Below are 19,087 nucleotides of genomic sequence, written 5' to 3'. Positions count from 1 at the left end.
ACGACACGTTAAAACGCGCGGTGGTAAAACATAAAATTTGTATTTCTTGTGTTTAACTCGCTATAAATCCATTAATAACAACAGGAATATACTAAAAGTTATATTTTTTTGAAAGAGGAATTAATAAGCAACAAGATAACGTATAAACCAATAAAATCGGATGAATAGTTTTTGCATAAGATTGAATTTACTAAAGTAAGGGTCAAATACTCGATTCATCTCCTGTCAATATACACTCCGTGTTGCGAACCACTAAACAATGTTGTATAAGGAACTTTTAAAGCGTCTGAGGAACAAATAGTTTTAGTCGATTTGTGTAACAATTATGCTAAATTTTATCAAATGTATCATATTCATAAATACAGTAACGAGCACACTATTATAATTACCATGTACTAGATGTTGTAACAGTGTATGTTCCTAAACTTTATCATATGAAACTATAATATAGGCAATCTATTATATATCATATAAAGTAACTTTTTAAGCATTTATTTCCTATTAAAAAATACAAATTGTATTAATTACATAATTTAACCAAATATTTGTTTGAAAGAACAAGCAAAACTCAACTGAGAGTTTTGAACATGATTGCTTAAAGTTACATAATAAGTATCCTATTGCCCGTTGTTCCAGTATTATTGATGATTTCTTCATGTGCTAACGGGGCCTCTTCAAGCTTATACTCCTTTTGGACGCTGGGTACGAGCCAGCCTTTCGTAAGTCCTTCTGATATCACTTGATGCATTTCCACTATTTCTTCCTGCAAAGATTGTGACGGAAAGATTTTGGTCAACATGATAATAGTGCAGTTTTGATTTCGGTGGCAATATAAACATGAGGGTCAAGGTGCCCTTAATCGTTCACCTTTTTAATGGGTTGTAGCCAGTGTCAAACCCACGTGTATAAGTTAAACGATCTTGTTTTATATACCAATACTATACACCAAATATTTAACACTGACCCTTAGGATTTTGTTGAGAAACAAATAATGACAACTTTAAAGGGGCCTTTACACAGATTTTGGCATATTTTGAAGTTAGTCATAAAATGCTTTATTTTCATAAATGTAAACATTTGATCTTAAAAGCTCCAGTGAAAAATAAAAAATAAAATTAAAAAAGGGAAAAAATGTAGCTCGCACCGGGGCTCGAACCAGTGACCCTCGGAGTCCTGGAGTAGAAACGCATTAGCCCTCTCGGCTATTCTGCCGAGTGTTCATGCAGGACGTATTTGCAAAGTTTCGTTAACAAAGGACCAAACTTAGTTTGAATTAAAAGTGGACGGACTCTATACTGATGTCTGATGATGCATTACGGACTAAATGCGGTCACAAAATCTCGCCATGTGCAACTAAAAAGTAATATAATTCGGTACACCAGTAATTAATAAATGTGTGGGCATTAATCGTACAAGTCGTTGCGTAAGTTAAACTAGCATTGGAAATATTAACTTAGTGTTATGCTTTTCATTGTTTTCACAAATAAGTTTGTTATGAATGTTTGCTATTTTCAAATGTGCTTCATTAATAACACCGCAGTTATAAAACTTGCTCTAACGTTTCCCCTCAGAAAGCTAGTATATTAGTACTAAAAGCACAAATTATTCCAATAACTGATAACTTCATTACTTGAATCAGAGTAAGAATGGGGTTAAGAAATAATTTCAATCACATATAATAAAGTGTTTTTCCGTGTCTTGGAGGAGAATATTTTTATTATGTGTAATGAAAAAAGAACGTAGGGGTCGAAGAGACCACCATAAACCCAATTTCCTACACTTTCATGAATTGCTTTGACCTTGTTTCTCGAACATAAAAGGAATGCTAACATAACCTATAACATGCGTGTTCCGAAAAAACCATTGAGCATCGAGTAAGTTCAGTATACATATTTTAAATCAGTTCACAGACTGACGAAGAACGACGGACAAATGGTGATCACAATAGCTCACCATGAGCACGTGTATCTCCGGTAAATTTAAATATAGTAAGTATATAATAAAAAGGTTCTGCAAAATGCCGAGTACAAAACAGTGATATACAAGTACTTGCAAACAGCTGGCATACTCATATTGGACTACTTGCATATAATCTCGCCCAATATGGTATGTCAACTAGTACTAGTACACAAACATCACCGTATTGAACACAAAACCGTTAAATAACCGTACATTAGAACATTACATTTCATGATATCGTAACAGTTGTACTATGCACTTACTGGTGGGGCATTCCACAGTGCAAACCCAGTGACAATGGACTCTTTAAACATGAGTAAACGTGGGGCGATCTCTACATTGCCCCTACTTCCAACGACCTAGTAAGCAACAAAAAACAAATAGCATAAAAATGCAGAAGTAAAATTCAATAAGACGCAATAAATGCATACCCTTATACTTTAGTTGATGTATGCAACTAAATCACACGGTTGATGTATTCAATACACAATAGTTATTCTATGAAATAAAACAAAGGATCAAAGCATCATCAAACAAGAACAGTTGATTCATGCGAAGCCAAACAAAGTTTTAATACATATTGTTGTGAATTGTAACAAAATGTATGGTATTGTTTTTCTTGGCTTACATCTGATTTTGACTTAAGCAATAGTCTGTCAACACCATATTCGTAAAAATTGTATTTAACGGTTTACTTGAATTATATTACATTAAATTGTCTTTTAAATGGACATACTAAGGTATGACTGAAATGCATGCACAAATTCAAATACCATTATAAAACAGTTAAATACACGGAGCATATTAAATATGTAAATACAGATCAGTCACAAATGAGTGTACTGATGCAACGTTACAAGATGTGGATGTTGTTTTTTCCTTGCAACTGAGATGGTCTTTGTTCATAGATACCAGGCACTGTTTCCTGGTTCCAAGACGCCGAGTACTGATTCCTGATTCGTGGTTAAAAAGCACCAAGTACTTGCTTTCCTTGAAAACTGACTAAATATTTTGTTCTTTAACCGCAAAAACGTTCAATACCTTAACGTTTCATAAACATGCACTATAAAAAGATGACCCCAGCTATTACTATTACTATTACTATTTTATTTCAAGTATTGCGTAGTAAGTCTTGTTCTGCATTGTATAGGCAATGGGTCATTAATTAAAGACAAACTGGTACTCATTATTCCTACATTCAACCTACCACGATGATGCCTCCCTTGTTGATTATCTTCATGTCTGTATCCAGATTCACGTTTGCCAACATCTCAATGATGATATCTGGTCCCGTGCCATTGGTGGCTTCCTTAAAACGGTCAAAATTATATTCTGCTTTTTGTAGTCAATAATGTGCATCCAAATTAAATCAGTATTGGTGCATTGCATGTAATAAATGTATCACGATCAAAGAGCATAACGCCATAGCATAAGGAAGTATTTTGCAGATGATACAAATGAAACAACTGGGTTATGATGATCCTTAAGCGCTCATCTGAGTTCACGGACACCAATGTTGAAGACTTGACATGGGGATCTGAGTTCACGGACACCAATGTTGAAGACTTGACATGGAGATCTAGTTTATTGTTACCAAACATAACTAAAATTCAAACATGGTTATCATATTGTAAATATAAACAATGTAACCAAGCTTCAACAAGACTGAATAAGAATGGTAACATTCGTTTTTACCTGGTGAGATTTTAGACGTACAGACCCAGATTCAAACGTGGCCTCGATATTGTCGCGATAAACATTCTGACCATAATTCTTCAAACTTTAGTCATAAATGTTGCCCCTCGAGTGGCAAAAATGTTCTTATATTAAACATTCAAATCAAGTTTCCTCAAAAATGAGTCAATAATGTAGCTTCTAGAGTTGCAATACTGTTTATCTTATATTTGACCTCGTGAACTAGTTTTTTGACACAACCTAGAAAATGTCAGAATAAACATACGGACCAAGTTTCATCATGATTTGGTCCTAATTTTTTTTTAAATATAGTGGTTGCAAGGTTTTCCTATAATTTGACCCGATTACCTATGTTTAAACATGACTTAAATTCAAACATAGTTATCATATTGTAAATATAAACAATATAACCAAGCTTCAACAAGACTGAATTAGAATGGTAACATTTGTTTTTACCTGGTGAAATTTAAGACGTACAGACCCGGATTCAAACGTGGCCTCGATATTGTCGCGATAAACATTCTGACCAAATAATAAATTGAATAAACAATTCAAACTTTAGTCATTAATGTTGCCCCTCGCGTGACAAGAATATTTTCTAATATATGGTATGGTGACCTAGTTTATACAGTTCAGTGACCTGAATCATAAAATTGCCTAGGTGTAGTAAAGATATACATTCTAATCAAGTTTTAACAAAAGTGAGTCACTAATGTAGCCTCTAGAGTGACAATACGGTTTATCTGTATTTTACCTCATTAATTAGTTTTTTAACACAACCTAAACAATATCAGGATCAATATCCTAACCAAGTTTCATCAAGATTGTGTCATAATTGTGTTTTTGTATATAGTGGTATCAAGGTTTTCCTACGATTTGACCCGATTACCTTGTTTTTGAATGCATGTGACTCAGATGCGGACTAGGCACATGTATTGTCAAGATACACAGAAGGTCCAAGTTTTATCAATATTGAGTCATAAATTGAGCCTCTTGAGTGGTTACAAGTTTTAACACTGTAAATTGTGACTTGCTGACATTTTGAGTATGTTTCTTCAAGATGGTGTTATAAATGTTGCCTCGAGAACGGTAAAAAAATGTCCATGTTTTGACCTGGTGACCGAGGTTTTGGACGTAAATTATCCAGATTAAAAGTTATTCTATAATATATCGTAAAGGCTAACATTCTTACAAAATTTCATAAAGATGGAGTCTTAAACATTGACTCTATAGAGTAGTTGCTAGGTCTGTATAAGATCTGAAAGGGTGACATTATTTTTATGCCTGTGACCAAGACTTAAATTCAGTTAAGACATTGATCCTGAAGCAAATTTAGCATAAACATTGTACAGTAAATTATTCTGACGAAGTTTTATTACAACTGAGTAATACATGTGGACTCTATAGAGTTTTAACACTTAACAAAATACCTGGAAACACAGACTGTTGACCCAGATTCAAACTCGGCCACGATATTGTAACAATACTTATTCCGACAAAGTTTCAAAGGTGTGGCCTCTAGACTGGTAACGAGCCAACAATTTACGACGCAAACGGATGGGTCATAACAATAACCTTGAGCAGTTCGTGCTCTGGTGAGCTAAGATGTTATCCTTTGGGCTAGACGAGTTTTGATCACAGAGGAAATATTTGAACAAAAATTTGATTTCGCATACCAAATATAAGGCCCTGATAATAGTGGTTTTAGGGAAGATGGTATTAAAGATCTGAAGCTCTATATACAAATCTAAATAAACCATTTTATATCAGACGCATGCTTTGAATAAACTTAGCACAATACAAATGAACAATATTACATAACAAGCATTTTTTGTAAAGTTAAAGACAATATAATGATTTATATATTGTGTGTATCATATACAAAATAATTGACAAAAATAATAGTTATATACATGTACGGGTATTGCCTGACCTACCAGTACTTTGTCGATGTAGCCCTGTTCCTTATGGTTGAAAGCCTGTGCTGCTCCGTGCTTAAGAACCAAGTCCATCCCCTCTTTGGTTCCTGCTGTCCCAATCACTGTTAAGCCCTTGGCCTTCCCTATCTGGACACAGGCTAGACCCACCTACAACATCAGAGGAAGCTTTTGGAATAATATTCACACAATTTAACGTCAACGTTTAAAGATCAAATTAATCTTAATGAAATCCAAAGGTGTCTACTTAGAAATGACTAAACATGTTTGTATTGCAATAATATTTACTTGTTTAAACTTGTGAGAATAAAGCAACCTTTAGGGCTTTCACTTGGAATCACACCCCAAGAGTTATGACGTTAAGATTAAAAGTTAAACCAAATTCTTTTTATAATCTAAACTAAACTAGTGTTCTGCGTGGAAAACAAATAATGTGTCCCAACGCTATCTTATCTACAGTTATGCAATCAATTAGTTAAAAAATGGTTATATATTACGTTAAAAGGAATTAATGTTAAATTAATAAACTTTGTGTCTGAACAACCACGTCTTTGCGATAAACAGTGGTATAGATCTTTATCTTTTAATGAAAAAAACACAAGATGTTTTTGTGAGACACTATGTCCACCCATATATTTGACCTTTGACCTTGAAGGATGACCTTGACCTTGATCTTTCACCACTCAAAATGTGCAGCTCTATGAGATACACATGCATGCCAAGTATCAAATTGCTATCTTCAATATTGCAAAAGTTATGGCCAAACGCAAACAAACCAACAAACCAACAAACAGTCAGGAAAAAAACAATATGTCCCCCAGTATAGACTGGGGCACATAAAAATAACTAAAATATCTGGAATAGACATTGAGATGTAGTATGACACTTTGATTGGCCTTACCGCTCCACTTGCTCCATGCACAAGCACGGTGTTTCCTGGTTTAAAATTACCTTTCGCTCTAAAAATATAATAAATATTACCATGATAACTACGGATGATTGCATTACGAAGTGTCGAATAGACTCAAATTTGAGTATAAAGGGAAGCAGTTACAGTTAATATAATCGTTAGATATAAAAGTTAATAGTAATAATAGTATTAATAGAAACAACACAATGGTTACATTTTCCGATCTGAAATATTTAGTTATAAATACAGCAAGCAAGACAAGAACAGCATGAGCCGAATTGCCGATAACATGACCATTTATATAATGTGGACAGTGTTTGAATGAGCATTATTGTATTACCACAGTTATGCTATTTATTTGGCTACTGCACACGTTGTAACAACCCTTACATTTGGAGAAGAAGTGGTAGAGCACAAGGACGGTCCTTGCTTTTAGAATTTGACTTTCCTAAACAAATATTTAAGTTTAAGGATCTTTATAATTTAGTAAGTATATTAATTAAGGAAAAACACAATCGTCGACAGGCGTGTTTAACGGTGTAACATGTTCTACATTTCAGTAAATACCTGCATTATTCACGTAAATTTCAGTTTTCGAGTAATACTATTTATGTGACTTATTAAAGGGCGACATTTTAGAGCTTGGTCTCTCATTTATGTGTAGATTTTTACGGGAAGCGGACAACGACAACGAGCGAGGCATGATATTGCAACGCGCATGGGGGTTAGAGGGTTAGGGTAAGGGTAAGGGTTAAGGTTAGGGGTCGGGTTTGGGTTAAGGTTAGCCTTAACCCATACCTTAAACCTTACCCGATCCCTAACCCTTACCCTAACCTTACAATAACCCAGGGTTATCTCCCCTATACCATGTCTCGCTCGTTGTAATTGTCCTATCTTTTCAATTTTGATTCAAAAATATTATAGTCACTAATAATAAACCGTATAATGGAGACCAAACTTAAAGTGCTTCTTCGTAAATTTTCAATCTCATTCACTCAAATCTTAATTAAGAGTTGATCCCTTATTTTTAATAGAAAATTATACAAGAAGCGTTGGACTTGAGATCATATTTATTAAATCGCACAAACTGAAGTCCTCTGTCACAGCTATTCGTAGAAAACACTCTCCACTTTATTGTATTGTCTGTCTAAGGGAAGTCATTCGTAAATAGAAATAAAAATGTTAGAACTTAAAAAGCCATTGCTTGGCCACGCTTTACTTATTATACAAATCTGAACTAATTTCTTTAAGAAACGTTTCCCTAACACAAACCTCATAGTTAAAGACCTATTTCCTTACTTTATGTAGGCCCGCGATGCCGAATAGCATGGGACACCAATACCGGCACCCTGGGAAAAACTCAGATGGGTCGGTAATTTCCCAACATTAGTCTCCTCAGCAACCGTGAATTCCGCATACCCGCCGGAAACATTCCTTATCACATACACTTTATCCCCTGGCTGTGGACATCGGGAAGAAGATCAAAAGACGGTAAGGGAGAAAGCATTAACATTTTGTACTAGGCCCGTAGTCATCATTACATTCATTTAAGTCACTAAATTTCTGGCATGTATAGTGTATTTGTTGCAACCTTGAGCTGGGCGTCGCAACCTTGGTCTACGCACTGTTTTCTTGACAATAACACTATCTTACCACCCTTGATAAGTAAATAAACATCTGATTAAACATCATGAACTAAATACATGCTTGCCTTCAATCTCCTGATAATTGGTAACCAGAAAACCCTTAATGCACGTTTACGGATCATAACACTTACTTAAAAACATCAGGAAAGTTTATTTCAATAAAATATATCTACCATACTAAAATTAAAATAATACAGAGCTTTTAAGGAAGAGGCATAATGTCACATTACATACCTTAAACTTAGTTACTTTGGCCCCAACCTTTGACACAATTCCAGCCACATCTGAGCCCGGGGTGTATGGCAGCGGACGACCTGTAGTTCCGAAAGAACCGCTACGGATATACGTGTCTACAGGATTCACCCCGGCTGCTTTTACTTCCACCAATACCTGATAAATTTCATAAACTTCAAATATCATGTTTTCTAGGTACTCTACTAACTATCTCAAATAGACTATAGTCAAAATGATTTTTAAAATGCCCATAAACGAGCTTTGGTACCATATATTGCTTGTAGACAAGTGCGTCGTGTTTTTTAAAACCAATATAGGACTATGGCCGGGTCCTTTGGAATGTGAAAAATGCCTATTTTGACAATACATTGACTTTGTGTAATTGTTGTTTTGTTAACAAAGAGATTACATTTGAGGATAAAAGTGTTTTCATATGATAATGACTAAGGTGTAATCTTAAGCGCTTGATAGGGAGATGAACTAAATGATGAGATTTATTCGAAAACAAATAAAAAATGTTGAGTGGGCATTCAAATTGAGAATGTGTGTCATTTGTGACAAATATATAGTTTCTTACAATATGAATGGAGAATTCTGATCAAATGAGTCCAACAGCACAGTAAATAATTATACAGTAGGTGAAGATTCGGATTTCCGAAAACGAAAAATCGGATCCACATAAACAATTGCTTCACAAAACATGTATGTCCGAAAATTATTAGTGCGTGAAAACTATTTATATAAATAACGGTAGTTTATAACTAAATATGACAAAATATAGTTATACATATTGGCTTCACCTAACGAAACCATCACATTTATTCTCTCTCAAGTCAAAGCAGTCATGTTCAATCATAAGCTTGATATTTTATATCAGAACATATTTTTGATCCGGTTTTGCAGCCAGTTATAACAAGTATACCTGAGTATCAGAAGGTACTGGTACTGGAACTTTGGGATCGACCTTTAACACCTCTGGTCCACCATAGTTAGCAACACGTATGGCCCGCATCTCTTTACGTCCAGACATTGTTTATAACTGATAGAAGGAAACAAACAATATTTAAAGGATGACCATTTAACTCGTATTATGAAATATAAAATCGTCATAAATGTTAGTATTGTGATCGAGTCAGCCAACCATTATAACAAACCACAAGAGAACCCCCACAGCCTGGTGCTTTTGACTTTCTGTTAATGAATCATATTTAATCTAAATGGCTTTTTAAAGGTATAGCAGTTAATGATGATGAGTGTTTAAGGAAATGCATAGTTTGTGTTATTTATATATGTTAAATAAGGCATCTTGCACCATATTTTTGGAGGAAAAAACCCTTTGCCGGACACTTTACTGAACATGCCAAATTTACAGAATTAGGCTTAACTTTAAGAATAGCTTATTCAAAAAATGACTGAAAAGCCAACACCGTTATTTTGTTTACAAAGTCAGCCATGACTTTTGCTAATTTAAAGGGATCATAACTGAGAAATAAATGGATTATTTTAAAGGGAACATGGCTCACGAACGTGTCGATCACTGCTTGGAATTTTTTTTGCACATCTGTACTTCATAGTCATGGCATTTGTTCACTTTCATTCAATAGCTTTACATGTGTACATATAGTTTTTTCCTCGAGTTCATTACAGTGAAGGAAAAAATATTAATAAGTTCAATGGAACACAATTCCTTTACGTGTGGATAATTGCGGATGAAAACATTGTCTCTTGCAATCTACGCTTCGTGGTAATGACATATTTCATAGTTTTATTTAATGGCTTGAAAAAAGCACTTTGCTTCACAAACGTACAATATATAATTAATAAAGATGGTGTAGTTCAGTGACGCATATTTCAGGATGTATATTCCATCAATAAAATCAGTGAAAATGGAAAGTATTTTCCTAGTTAATTGGCATTTAATTGTAGTGATAAGCAAAAGAAAATTACGACATTCGAAAATCTTAATACATTTATTGAAAAGAGGTTCTTAAAGGAATCTCAGATACATAACGCAAATTTTAAACAGTTTATACATAAAGTAGATTCACATCAAATGTAAATCAGAGTTTAAATCGTAAGTAGTTTCGTCTGCAGCAACATGTAAACAAGTCAGTTCGTTTGTTCAGCCTCGCCCAATTTGAACACACTTTGACCCTACAATTGTGCCAGGAACTTCATACGATGGTTTTAGCTATCGACATAAGTCAATGCAAGTTTTAACGTCGACAGTGAATGTCGGCTTGAGATCAGTGGTCCGCACATTATAGCTAACTTCATAGTGAAGCTTATCCATGTCCGACAAGACATCTTATGCTTCGTAAAATAAGTCATCGTCTTGTGATTCGCTGACATCAAAACAAACAGATTTGTGAACCAGCTAAATGTGATTCGCCAGTGCACCTATACTTCCGTATTTGTAAGAAAACTTTGCTGCGAAAAAATTACATTCGACTTTTTCTTGTCCAGATACTTCATATATTCTAAATCAAAATAGTGCAAATAATGATACTTTTTTCTTTCTCATGCAATCTCTCTAAAATTAAGCTGTTTTGCGAAAAAGGCTGGAAAAGTTCCTCATGCACATATTGCCTACCAGCGTAGACTGCTTATGACTTGCCATATTGTAGCTATTTTCTGCGGTAGCTGTATTAAATTGTAATGAGTATACTTTCACGCGAGGTAATTAAAGCACACACACGTTTTACATTTACGGTAGCTGGAAACAGGGCAGATATGGCGAACGTGATTATCAAAGACACATCTTTGAGTCTTTTCACGAAGCTGTCAATACATTTAATAATAAAACATTCCAACGATATTTAGCAATAAAATGTCATGTATTAAAATTAATTTCTTTGATAGCAACTTTAAAAACATTTCTAGAATCGGTACCTTTTAAAATAATACAATTCTTACACAATAAATTCATGTTAAAGCATAAATCTTAATTGATTTTAAAGCCTATGTTATTGCATATTTATAGACTGTGAAATGGACCTGTTAACAAGAGTCCGCATTTAAAGAGAAATACCACAACAATCCTGTATTCTCGCGATACTCATGGGATCATTAATCGTGTCAAGGCTTGTACATATATCGGATGAATGAATTTCAAAGAACATCATATTTGCCATAATATCATTTCCTTGTAACGTTTTAAACGAAAAACGAATTACCGCGGAAAACCAGTTAGATAGCACTAATATTTATTAAAAAAAACATGATCAAGATCAGACATACCATCAAAAGCAACTCTCAATGTATTTTTGATCATTTTGAATAAATGGAATTTACGACACAAAAATGAATAAATACTACTGTACAGTTATTTTCAAGCACTGTCTATTTGTTTAATTCAATGTGTTCAACTCTTAAAATACAAACATTGAAAAGCCTGACTGCAAACAATAATCAAACTAAATATCTGGAATGCAACAATAATTTTAACAATTTTATTTATCTTTGAACCAAGCAGACGTACACAAAATTAACCCATCGAAACGTTGAAAAGTTGATTGGGAAATTGTATTATGCGATTAATTGCAAAGAGTTACAATAGTTACTGTTTCTACCCCTGATTATCAATAAGCAAAACCATACTGTTATCATTTTCCTCAGTAAGGAATGTTCTTGTTTACCGGTAATTATGATTTATGCATTCTTTTCTCAATCCTTGGCATGGCTTTTTATTAATTGTCGCTTTGACAAAATGTGAAAAAGTCCATTGAAGCTTTCAGTGTTAGTACGTTTTCAGACCTTGCAACTCAAACAAATATAAATACATTCTGCGATGTTTTTCCTTCGATATAAATTACCTGTAAAGCCACTTTCCCATTCAGGAAACATTACGAATTTCCAATTTTCCGTCCGAAAAATTACAATAATGAAATTCTCATCAATTTCGTTCCAAAAGCGCATTATCTGCAAGTAAGCTTAGAAAATAAGCACTGATACTGAACATTCCTGCAAAAAGGCAGAACAAAGAACATTTAGATGACTTTTTGCAATTACGCACCAATTTAAAAGATCCATTTTTCCCAGTCTGGAGCTTTCACGACGCGAATTTTCACAACTTGATAATGTGTTTGCACCATTTTTCCCAACTCACGTTAAACCTGTACTTTCCACAAATGTGCAAAAAGAATCGCTGAAATTTTATCAGATTTTTTTGACCGCTAAGACAAAGATAGTTTTACTGACAACTAATCCTAAATAACATAACATGAAATGATCGATAATTGCATTTTATTTACATAAAGACTAAACAATTAATATCATTACATCTGAAAGTGATTATTCGAAAATTGCACTATTGCTTCAAAATAGAAATATTACCTTTATAACAACTGTCGGCCAAAGTCAACCCGTTTCATATCCAATACTACAGTAGGTGAATTAACCTCAAACGCTTTGTATCGGATGTATAACTTACCTCGTACAGAAACGCGCTCTAGATATTTACACGCGTTATCTTTCACGACTGTTAAATTACATGCACATCTGGGCTGACATCTATGGCGTACCATTTTGGTCGAAAGTCTATGTAGCCTACTAGGTAAACATAACATATTATACTTCGAAGTACAAAATTTTACTTCGATGTAAAATTATGAAATACACTTCGAAGTATATATTAGTACCCCGAAGTACAATGTGTACTTGGAAAATTGTACTTCGACATACCTGTTTGTACTTCGACGTACAAATTATCTGAACAGCCAATCAAAACACTCGTCTCTTTAGCCGCTTTTCCTTCAGATTTATTCATAATAAATGTTTAAAATCTCTTTTTAATTGAGGACAAAATTAATACAAATATAAAAATTGAAAAAAATAAATAACAAAGAATGAAAAATAAGTATTTTGTTGACGGTATTCATTTTAATGAATGTGAAAATAGGTTGGTTTGTTTTAGAGAAGTTATAATTTTGTGACGTTTCAACCAATTCGTCGATGAGTCTTGACACGTATCAGTATCAGCTAGATTTAATATATAACTCTGACAGCTATATTTAACTGCTAAATGATGCATATAAGATGCATGAATGCATGAAAATCTTACTTTTGTATTGAAACACAAGAAACTGCAACAAATTAAAACCACATAATTGATGAAAGGATGCCAATCTTTTGATGTGTACCAAAGCAATTACACTTCACCGATGGAATCAAATTGAAATATAATTAAATATAAATATGCAATTAATAGTGAAATAGTTTTAATCAAATGTGCAAACATTACATCGGTGAAGTGTAAATTTTTTATCATATCGAAAAGTTGGCATTATTTCATCAAATATGTGGACTCAACTTTTGCAGTTTCTTGTGTTTCAATTAAGGTGTCTTTTGATTGGCTGACACTCAATGGTCGGTAAAAACTGTACTTCGAAGTACATTTTTCTACGTCGAAGTACAACAAAATGTACTTCGATGTACATATTGTTCGTCGAAGTACATTTCTCTTTTTACCTAGTAGGTCTTGTTGACTTTTGACACAAGTGGTACGCCATAGACATCTTTTAAAGCTTAAGTCTCTTCGGTGTTGAGCTTCGAAAGTAGGACGCGACTCACTTCAAGGACGACATACTCAAACAGATGTTCTAGAACAATTTAGTTGCAATTGTGGCGGGAAGTTCCGGGTCAAATACGATGCTTCACGTTTCATCACAATTACAACATGCTAACCTCCCTTAATGTACCATATACCACCTTGACAATATGGAAATGTGTTATTCACAAAGTGAGATAGAAGTTTTGTAAGTAGAGGTCTATACGGCATTTCATGTGTTAGGAATATGTTTGCATCTTTTCTAAATGTGCTTCGTGGGTTAATGCATGTGTACATTTAGTATGAGAGAATATTATAAATCTGATGGGTTAATTCAGTGAACAAGGACAATGTAAAACCATACCGTTATTTTTTAATGGAATTTAGTTTTCCTTTCATTTATTTGCTAGTTATATATTAATTGGAGATCAATGTTATGTAATTTAAATAATATCACATGTTATTATTACACATATGTATTTAGACCATTTACAGATTACCGTTGTATGTGTCAACGTCGTCATAGCCGATTTAAACGTCTCTATGAACGTCGTCATAGTTATCGTACTAATACTCTTAGCCATAACCGTTGTAGATATCATTTTTCACGATGTCTTTGTTGTTGTCCCGGCGTCGTAGGCGTCTAAACGCAATACAAGATAAAATTGTTACGCTTTATTGCAGTGTATCTTTTTATTCTCATGTACTCGTTCTACCCCACTTTAAACTTTCTCAAATTATTTCTATATTAGGATCACGCCAGCATTCGATTTCTGCGCATGAGCATATCATGGACGTTGATATCAATTAACCAGGGAATAAGTTATTCGTTGGATGCATACTTATATTCGTTTGGATCCGTGTAGATACGGGTGAAGCTGACATTTGGAACACCTTTTGAAGGATGTCACTTTATAACAGAGCTGTAATTGAAGAATTAAACAAAGAACAATTTGATTGATATCGTTACATAAACTGAATAAATCGTTTTTCGGCGTAAGCTGTATTAAGCCAGCTTTTCACCCTGACTTGACCTTTGTAAGTGTCCAATAATATACAAACAAAATTTCCCGCGGCTAGGTACGAATGAATACACTTCATTTATTCCATTGGCTGATTTGAGTATAACACCAGGACATTGGAAACATATCCGCGTCTTTGTAACACTGTTTTACTGCATGAAACAATTTTATCTCTGATGAAAAGGCTCAATAGATAGAACAGTTTTACAATCAATTTTCGACATAAATACAGTGTGTGCGTTCACCTTTTATTTTCAGAGAATTACCAGCGCAAAAGCGTTTATAGTAAAGGCTATATTCTCATATTTAGTACTTTCTTGCATTGCATTTCAACCCGCGAGGTTTCGGGTCAATTCGCGGCCAGTGTGTGAAAGTCAGAGTTTATATACAGTTCATCACCGGAGTTCGCAGAAGGGGTTGCGATCTTTTCATTGAAATATTTTAGGCACAGCTGTTGCCTTGGTCGTGTACAGTTGGCGTAAACAAGCCTTCGTTTCAGCAGAGAATTGTTACCTAACTTTAATGCATCGCATTCCAATCCGCAAGATATCAAGGTCAGTTTGCGGTCAGTTGCAGAAATCTGTATATCGACAAAGCGACTAAACGAACTATTTACTTCATCAGACAAAAATAGCATAGATTCCTATGTTTTCCTTCATATAAACGCCGTCTCGTAAACTTTGTGCACTTGAAGTCTGTTTTGATCAGAAAGATACTAAAGAAAGATATTCGGCGATATTATTGTGGTATGTCAATCATCGATTTTTAATATGTTTTCAACATTTGCATGATAAGGACCAATATTGATAAAATTAATTAGAAATATTTATCCATTTAGACCAGTTTATTAAGCATGAGCACAATAATTCACTATACTATAATTATGCAATTAAATAATATTCGAGTATTGCCGGCTGACCTATATGCACTCGTTTATTTTCATGTTTCGTGTGTTTTTCTATTCTGTAAATATAGATATCTGAGTAATAATATCACATAAAGCAAAATAAGCCACGAAATCTGGCGCAACACCCCGTAATTGATTTGCTTGTGATGTAGCTAAGAACTGCGCAGAAAAAAGGCATCCGCTACTTTTTATCTCATAGAGATAACTTTTGATCGTTCATAAACATCGACCAAAATCAACGCCGTATATCTTTTTTAAAGATATTTCTTGTTACATTTAGCTCCACATGATGAAGCTAAAACGTGAGTTGATACGTTTTTGTTTTTATAGTTAGTGTATTACAAAATATGACGAACCAAATATGCGTCTTGAATTCGTGTATAGTGTGTTAATATGTATGACGCATATGTAGGAAATTCGACGTATTGATTCATAGATGATCGTATAATTTAGACGAAATAACGAACGCGTATTTTTAATAAGTATACGCAATTTAAATGCAAAAGTGTACATACTATTGCGATACTACGCGAACGATCGGGTATTATAATTCAGTTACATATAAGGTATCACAATTCAGTTACATATAAGGTATCATAATTCAGTTACATATAAGGTATAATTTACTTGAGCAATGTCGACTTGATCTGTGTTTTGCCAGTTTATTTAGATTTATTTTAATTATTATAAGTTATTTATATAACGAATAAAATTACGTGTTGTTCACAATCTGCTCAGTAAAACGGTCAGCTACAAATGTTCTAGACGTATGGAATTTTACGACTTCTGTTACAAATGAATGTACCCAATATGTAAGAAATAGTCTCACGTTTGAAACCTTTAAATGTTTTAACGCATATGAATAAACGAAAAGACTTAGAAATGTTATACAAATAATCTATGAAGTTGTGTCATCACAGGCCCTGATCTCTCAAACCCTATATAGTTAATATCGAACGGATGAACATGTAAGAGCAATACATACAATGGTTTATACGTTAACTTATCGTTCATAAATTAGCCAAAACATTCGATAAGGTATTCCGTTATTTACAGCCGAAAGTGACCGAAGATTTTCCGGCAGTGTCCGGACGTGAGCCGATAATTCCCCACATCATTCACCAGACTTATAGGGACAATCTTATACCCGTCAAATTGCTGACTACGTTCGTTCATTTGTGGACAATCACCCGACATGGAAGTATCATTTTTGACAGACAAATCCGGCCGGAAGCTTTTGGCAGAGCTCCATCCTCATTTGTTGAATATCTGGGACGGTTTTGTAGAAAATATAAAAAGGTCCGACATGCTACGGTATTCATTATTGTACGAGTTTGGAGGTGTTAATGCCGACATTGATATCGAGTCTCTGCGACCCCTGGATCGGGCTGCAATGAAGTATGCCTGCGTTGTTCCGGTAGAGCCGTTCGAACATTCGGTATTATTTTTTGGGATGCCATATGAGATAAACAATGCGATTATTATGATGTGCAAGGCTAAGCATCCTTTCTTCAAGCAAGTACTCAATAACTTAAAACAACCACCGAACATAACATGTATAAATTCCGCGGATAGCGTTATGAAAACCACTGGTCCCGCTGTTCTAACAGGAGAATTTAACAAGTACATAGGAATTAAAACTATGAACACCGGGACAGCAAAACAATACCGACTGGAGTAGCAACTCTTCATTCTTTTACAAGGGAGAAATGCTAGAAAAAGACGATAAAGGCGTGTATGTTCCAAACGTGCACTGCTTTACAGGCGCACTAGATATTAATTATAAAGAGATGTTCCCCGAAAATTGAACAGATGTTACGTAATAATGTAACAACGACGTGGAAATCAACGCATGTTTTGAATTAAATGAACGCGGGTTTCTCCGGAAGTCCACACGTTTCCGATTAATGCGCCACAAGTGGCATCATACTTGGACACTTGGGAATAAAGGCGTCTGCATCAAAGATGAATTTGTACAATTGGGCACACTAGCTTCAAATTATAACATGAATTAAAAAATAACTATAATAATACTCCATATAAATGAAAACATTTACGGTGTTATTTCTTCATTTACCGCATGTATACGTTAATTGTAAATAATTAGATAATTTTATAAGACTGTAGAGTACGCGAACAAATATAATAATTAAGCAATTGATTTCATAATACCGGAAACACAACTTGATAAATGTTTACCTTTCCATAACAAATCATGCGTTGTTTATCAGGCAAAAAACAACCTCAGTAAACGGGTTTTACCCAAGAACTAACACACTAATCCAATAGCGGATGACATTGTTTGCTTCTATCGAAGATTCTAACATAAAATTAAGCGTGCACTAAAATCGATCTCGTTCAGACCTTATCTTGGTATAAAGTCAAATTATTTTGTTCCCATCGATTCCACCGTCTTCTACCATGAGGAGCCGATGTAAATGGAGAAGCTTCTAGGCTACAGGCGGACTTAAAGAGTGCAGACATATTAATTAACCTATTTGTCTTTAGTATGTTTGTATCGCTTCGTTCCATTTCATAGCGCAATTTTTGTAATGAAATATTCAATAATTAATAACATCAAAAACACGTATACACCAAATCGAAAAAAGGCAAACTTGCTGATGCGGAAAAAAAAACACAAGTAAATATCAGATTGTGTTTGTCGTTCTGACTAAAAGAAATATATATGAATATCGTAAAGACGTTACTAAATACATGAAGTTTTCAAAATGTGTGCCTGAGTTTATGACACTGTATTTACATTGTTATGCTGTTTGATGTGATTTTCACGGTCTGTTATGCTTAAATATTCCTTATCTCTTCCTTGCATATGTTCATAGTTTTGTTTTTGGTTTATTCGTGTTATTCCAATTGTGCACTATTCATATCTCGAACAATAATTCAGGTTTTTTTTAAAGAAAGGTAGATAGATCCCCATGAGCCTCTTACTCGTTCTTCCATGTAGTAATTTCCCTTTGGTAATTCGAATGAATCAAGATAATAATGCAATGGTGGTGGTGGTGCGGTTTGGATTCAGGCACGGCGGTGATAGCTTAGTGAATGACTGGACTTTACCACTCCTCGCTTTTTACGCATTCTTTAATCTTTAGCCTTGTTAAGCCGTAATGAATTCGTCAAGGAATGCACCAAGGTATCATCATCATCTTCTTCTTCTTCTTCTTCTTCTTCTTCATTCTCATCATCATCTTCATCATCATCATCTTCTTCT

General features: G+C 34.3%; 2 protein-coding genes across 3 annotated transcripts in view; both read right to left on the bottom strand.

Moving 5' to 3' along the window:
* The window catches only part of LOC127858366 (zeta-crystallin-like), a 306,504-nt gene extending 293,684 nt beyond the window's left edge, over window positions 1–12,820 (bottom strand). Inside the window, exon 1 of the mRNA XM_052395436.1 lies at window positions 12,717–12,820. The gene's annotated coding sequence lies outside the window, so the exon portion shown is untranslated. The remainder of the gene's footprint in view (window positions 1–12,716) is intronic.
* The window catches only part of LOC127858365 (zeta-crystallin-like), a 274,122-nt gene that overhangs the window by 19,669 nt on the left and 235,366 nt on the right, over window positions 1–19,087 (bottom strand). The window contains exons 2-9 of one of the 2 annotated variants that reach the window (XM_052395432.1): window positions 9,304–9,420; window positions 8,382–8,537; window positions 7,801–7,961; window positions 6,493–6,550; window positions 5,592–5,741; window positions 3,167–3,268; window positions 2,223–2,318; window positions 243–763 (exon numbers count right to left, since the gene is read on the bottom strand). The exons of the other annotated variant lie outside the window; for it this stretch is intronic. Of the exons in view, the coding sequence (XP_052251392.1) occupies window positions 602–763; window positions 2,223–2,318; window positions 3,167–3,268; window positions 5,592–5,741; window positions 6,493–6,550; window positions 7,801–7,961; window positions 8,382–8,537; window positions 9,304–9,411 (993 nt within the window). The 5' untranslated portion in view covers window positions 9,412–9,420 and the 3' untranslated portion in view covers window positions 243–601. Of the gene's footprint in view, window positions 1–242; window positions 764–2,222; window positions 2,319–3,166; window positions 3,269–5,591; window positions 5,742–6,492; window positions 6,551–7,800; window positions 7,962–8,381; window positions 8,538–9,303; window positions 9,421–19,087 lie in introns of those variants that run through there. 2 annotated transcript variants of the gene reach the window in all.

Source organism: Dreissena polymorpha, chromosome 14, assembly GCF_020536995.1.
Source record: "Dreissena polymorpha isolate Duluth1 chromosome 14, UMN_Dpol_1.0, whole genome shotgun sequence".
In the NCBI taxonomy this organism is placed as follows: domain Eukaryota; kingdom Metazoa; phylum Mollusca; class Bivalvia; order Myida; family Dreissenidae; genus Dreissena; species Dreissena polymorpha.
The sequence above is the reverse complement of the archived record's forward strand: the minus strand, read 5'-3'. Positions and strand labels throughout refer to the sequence as shown.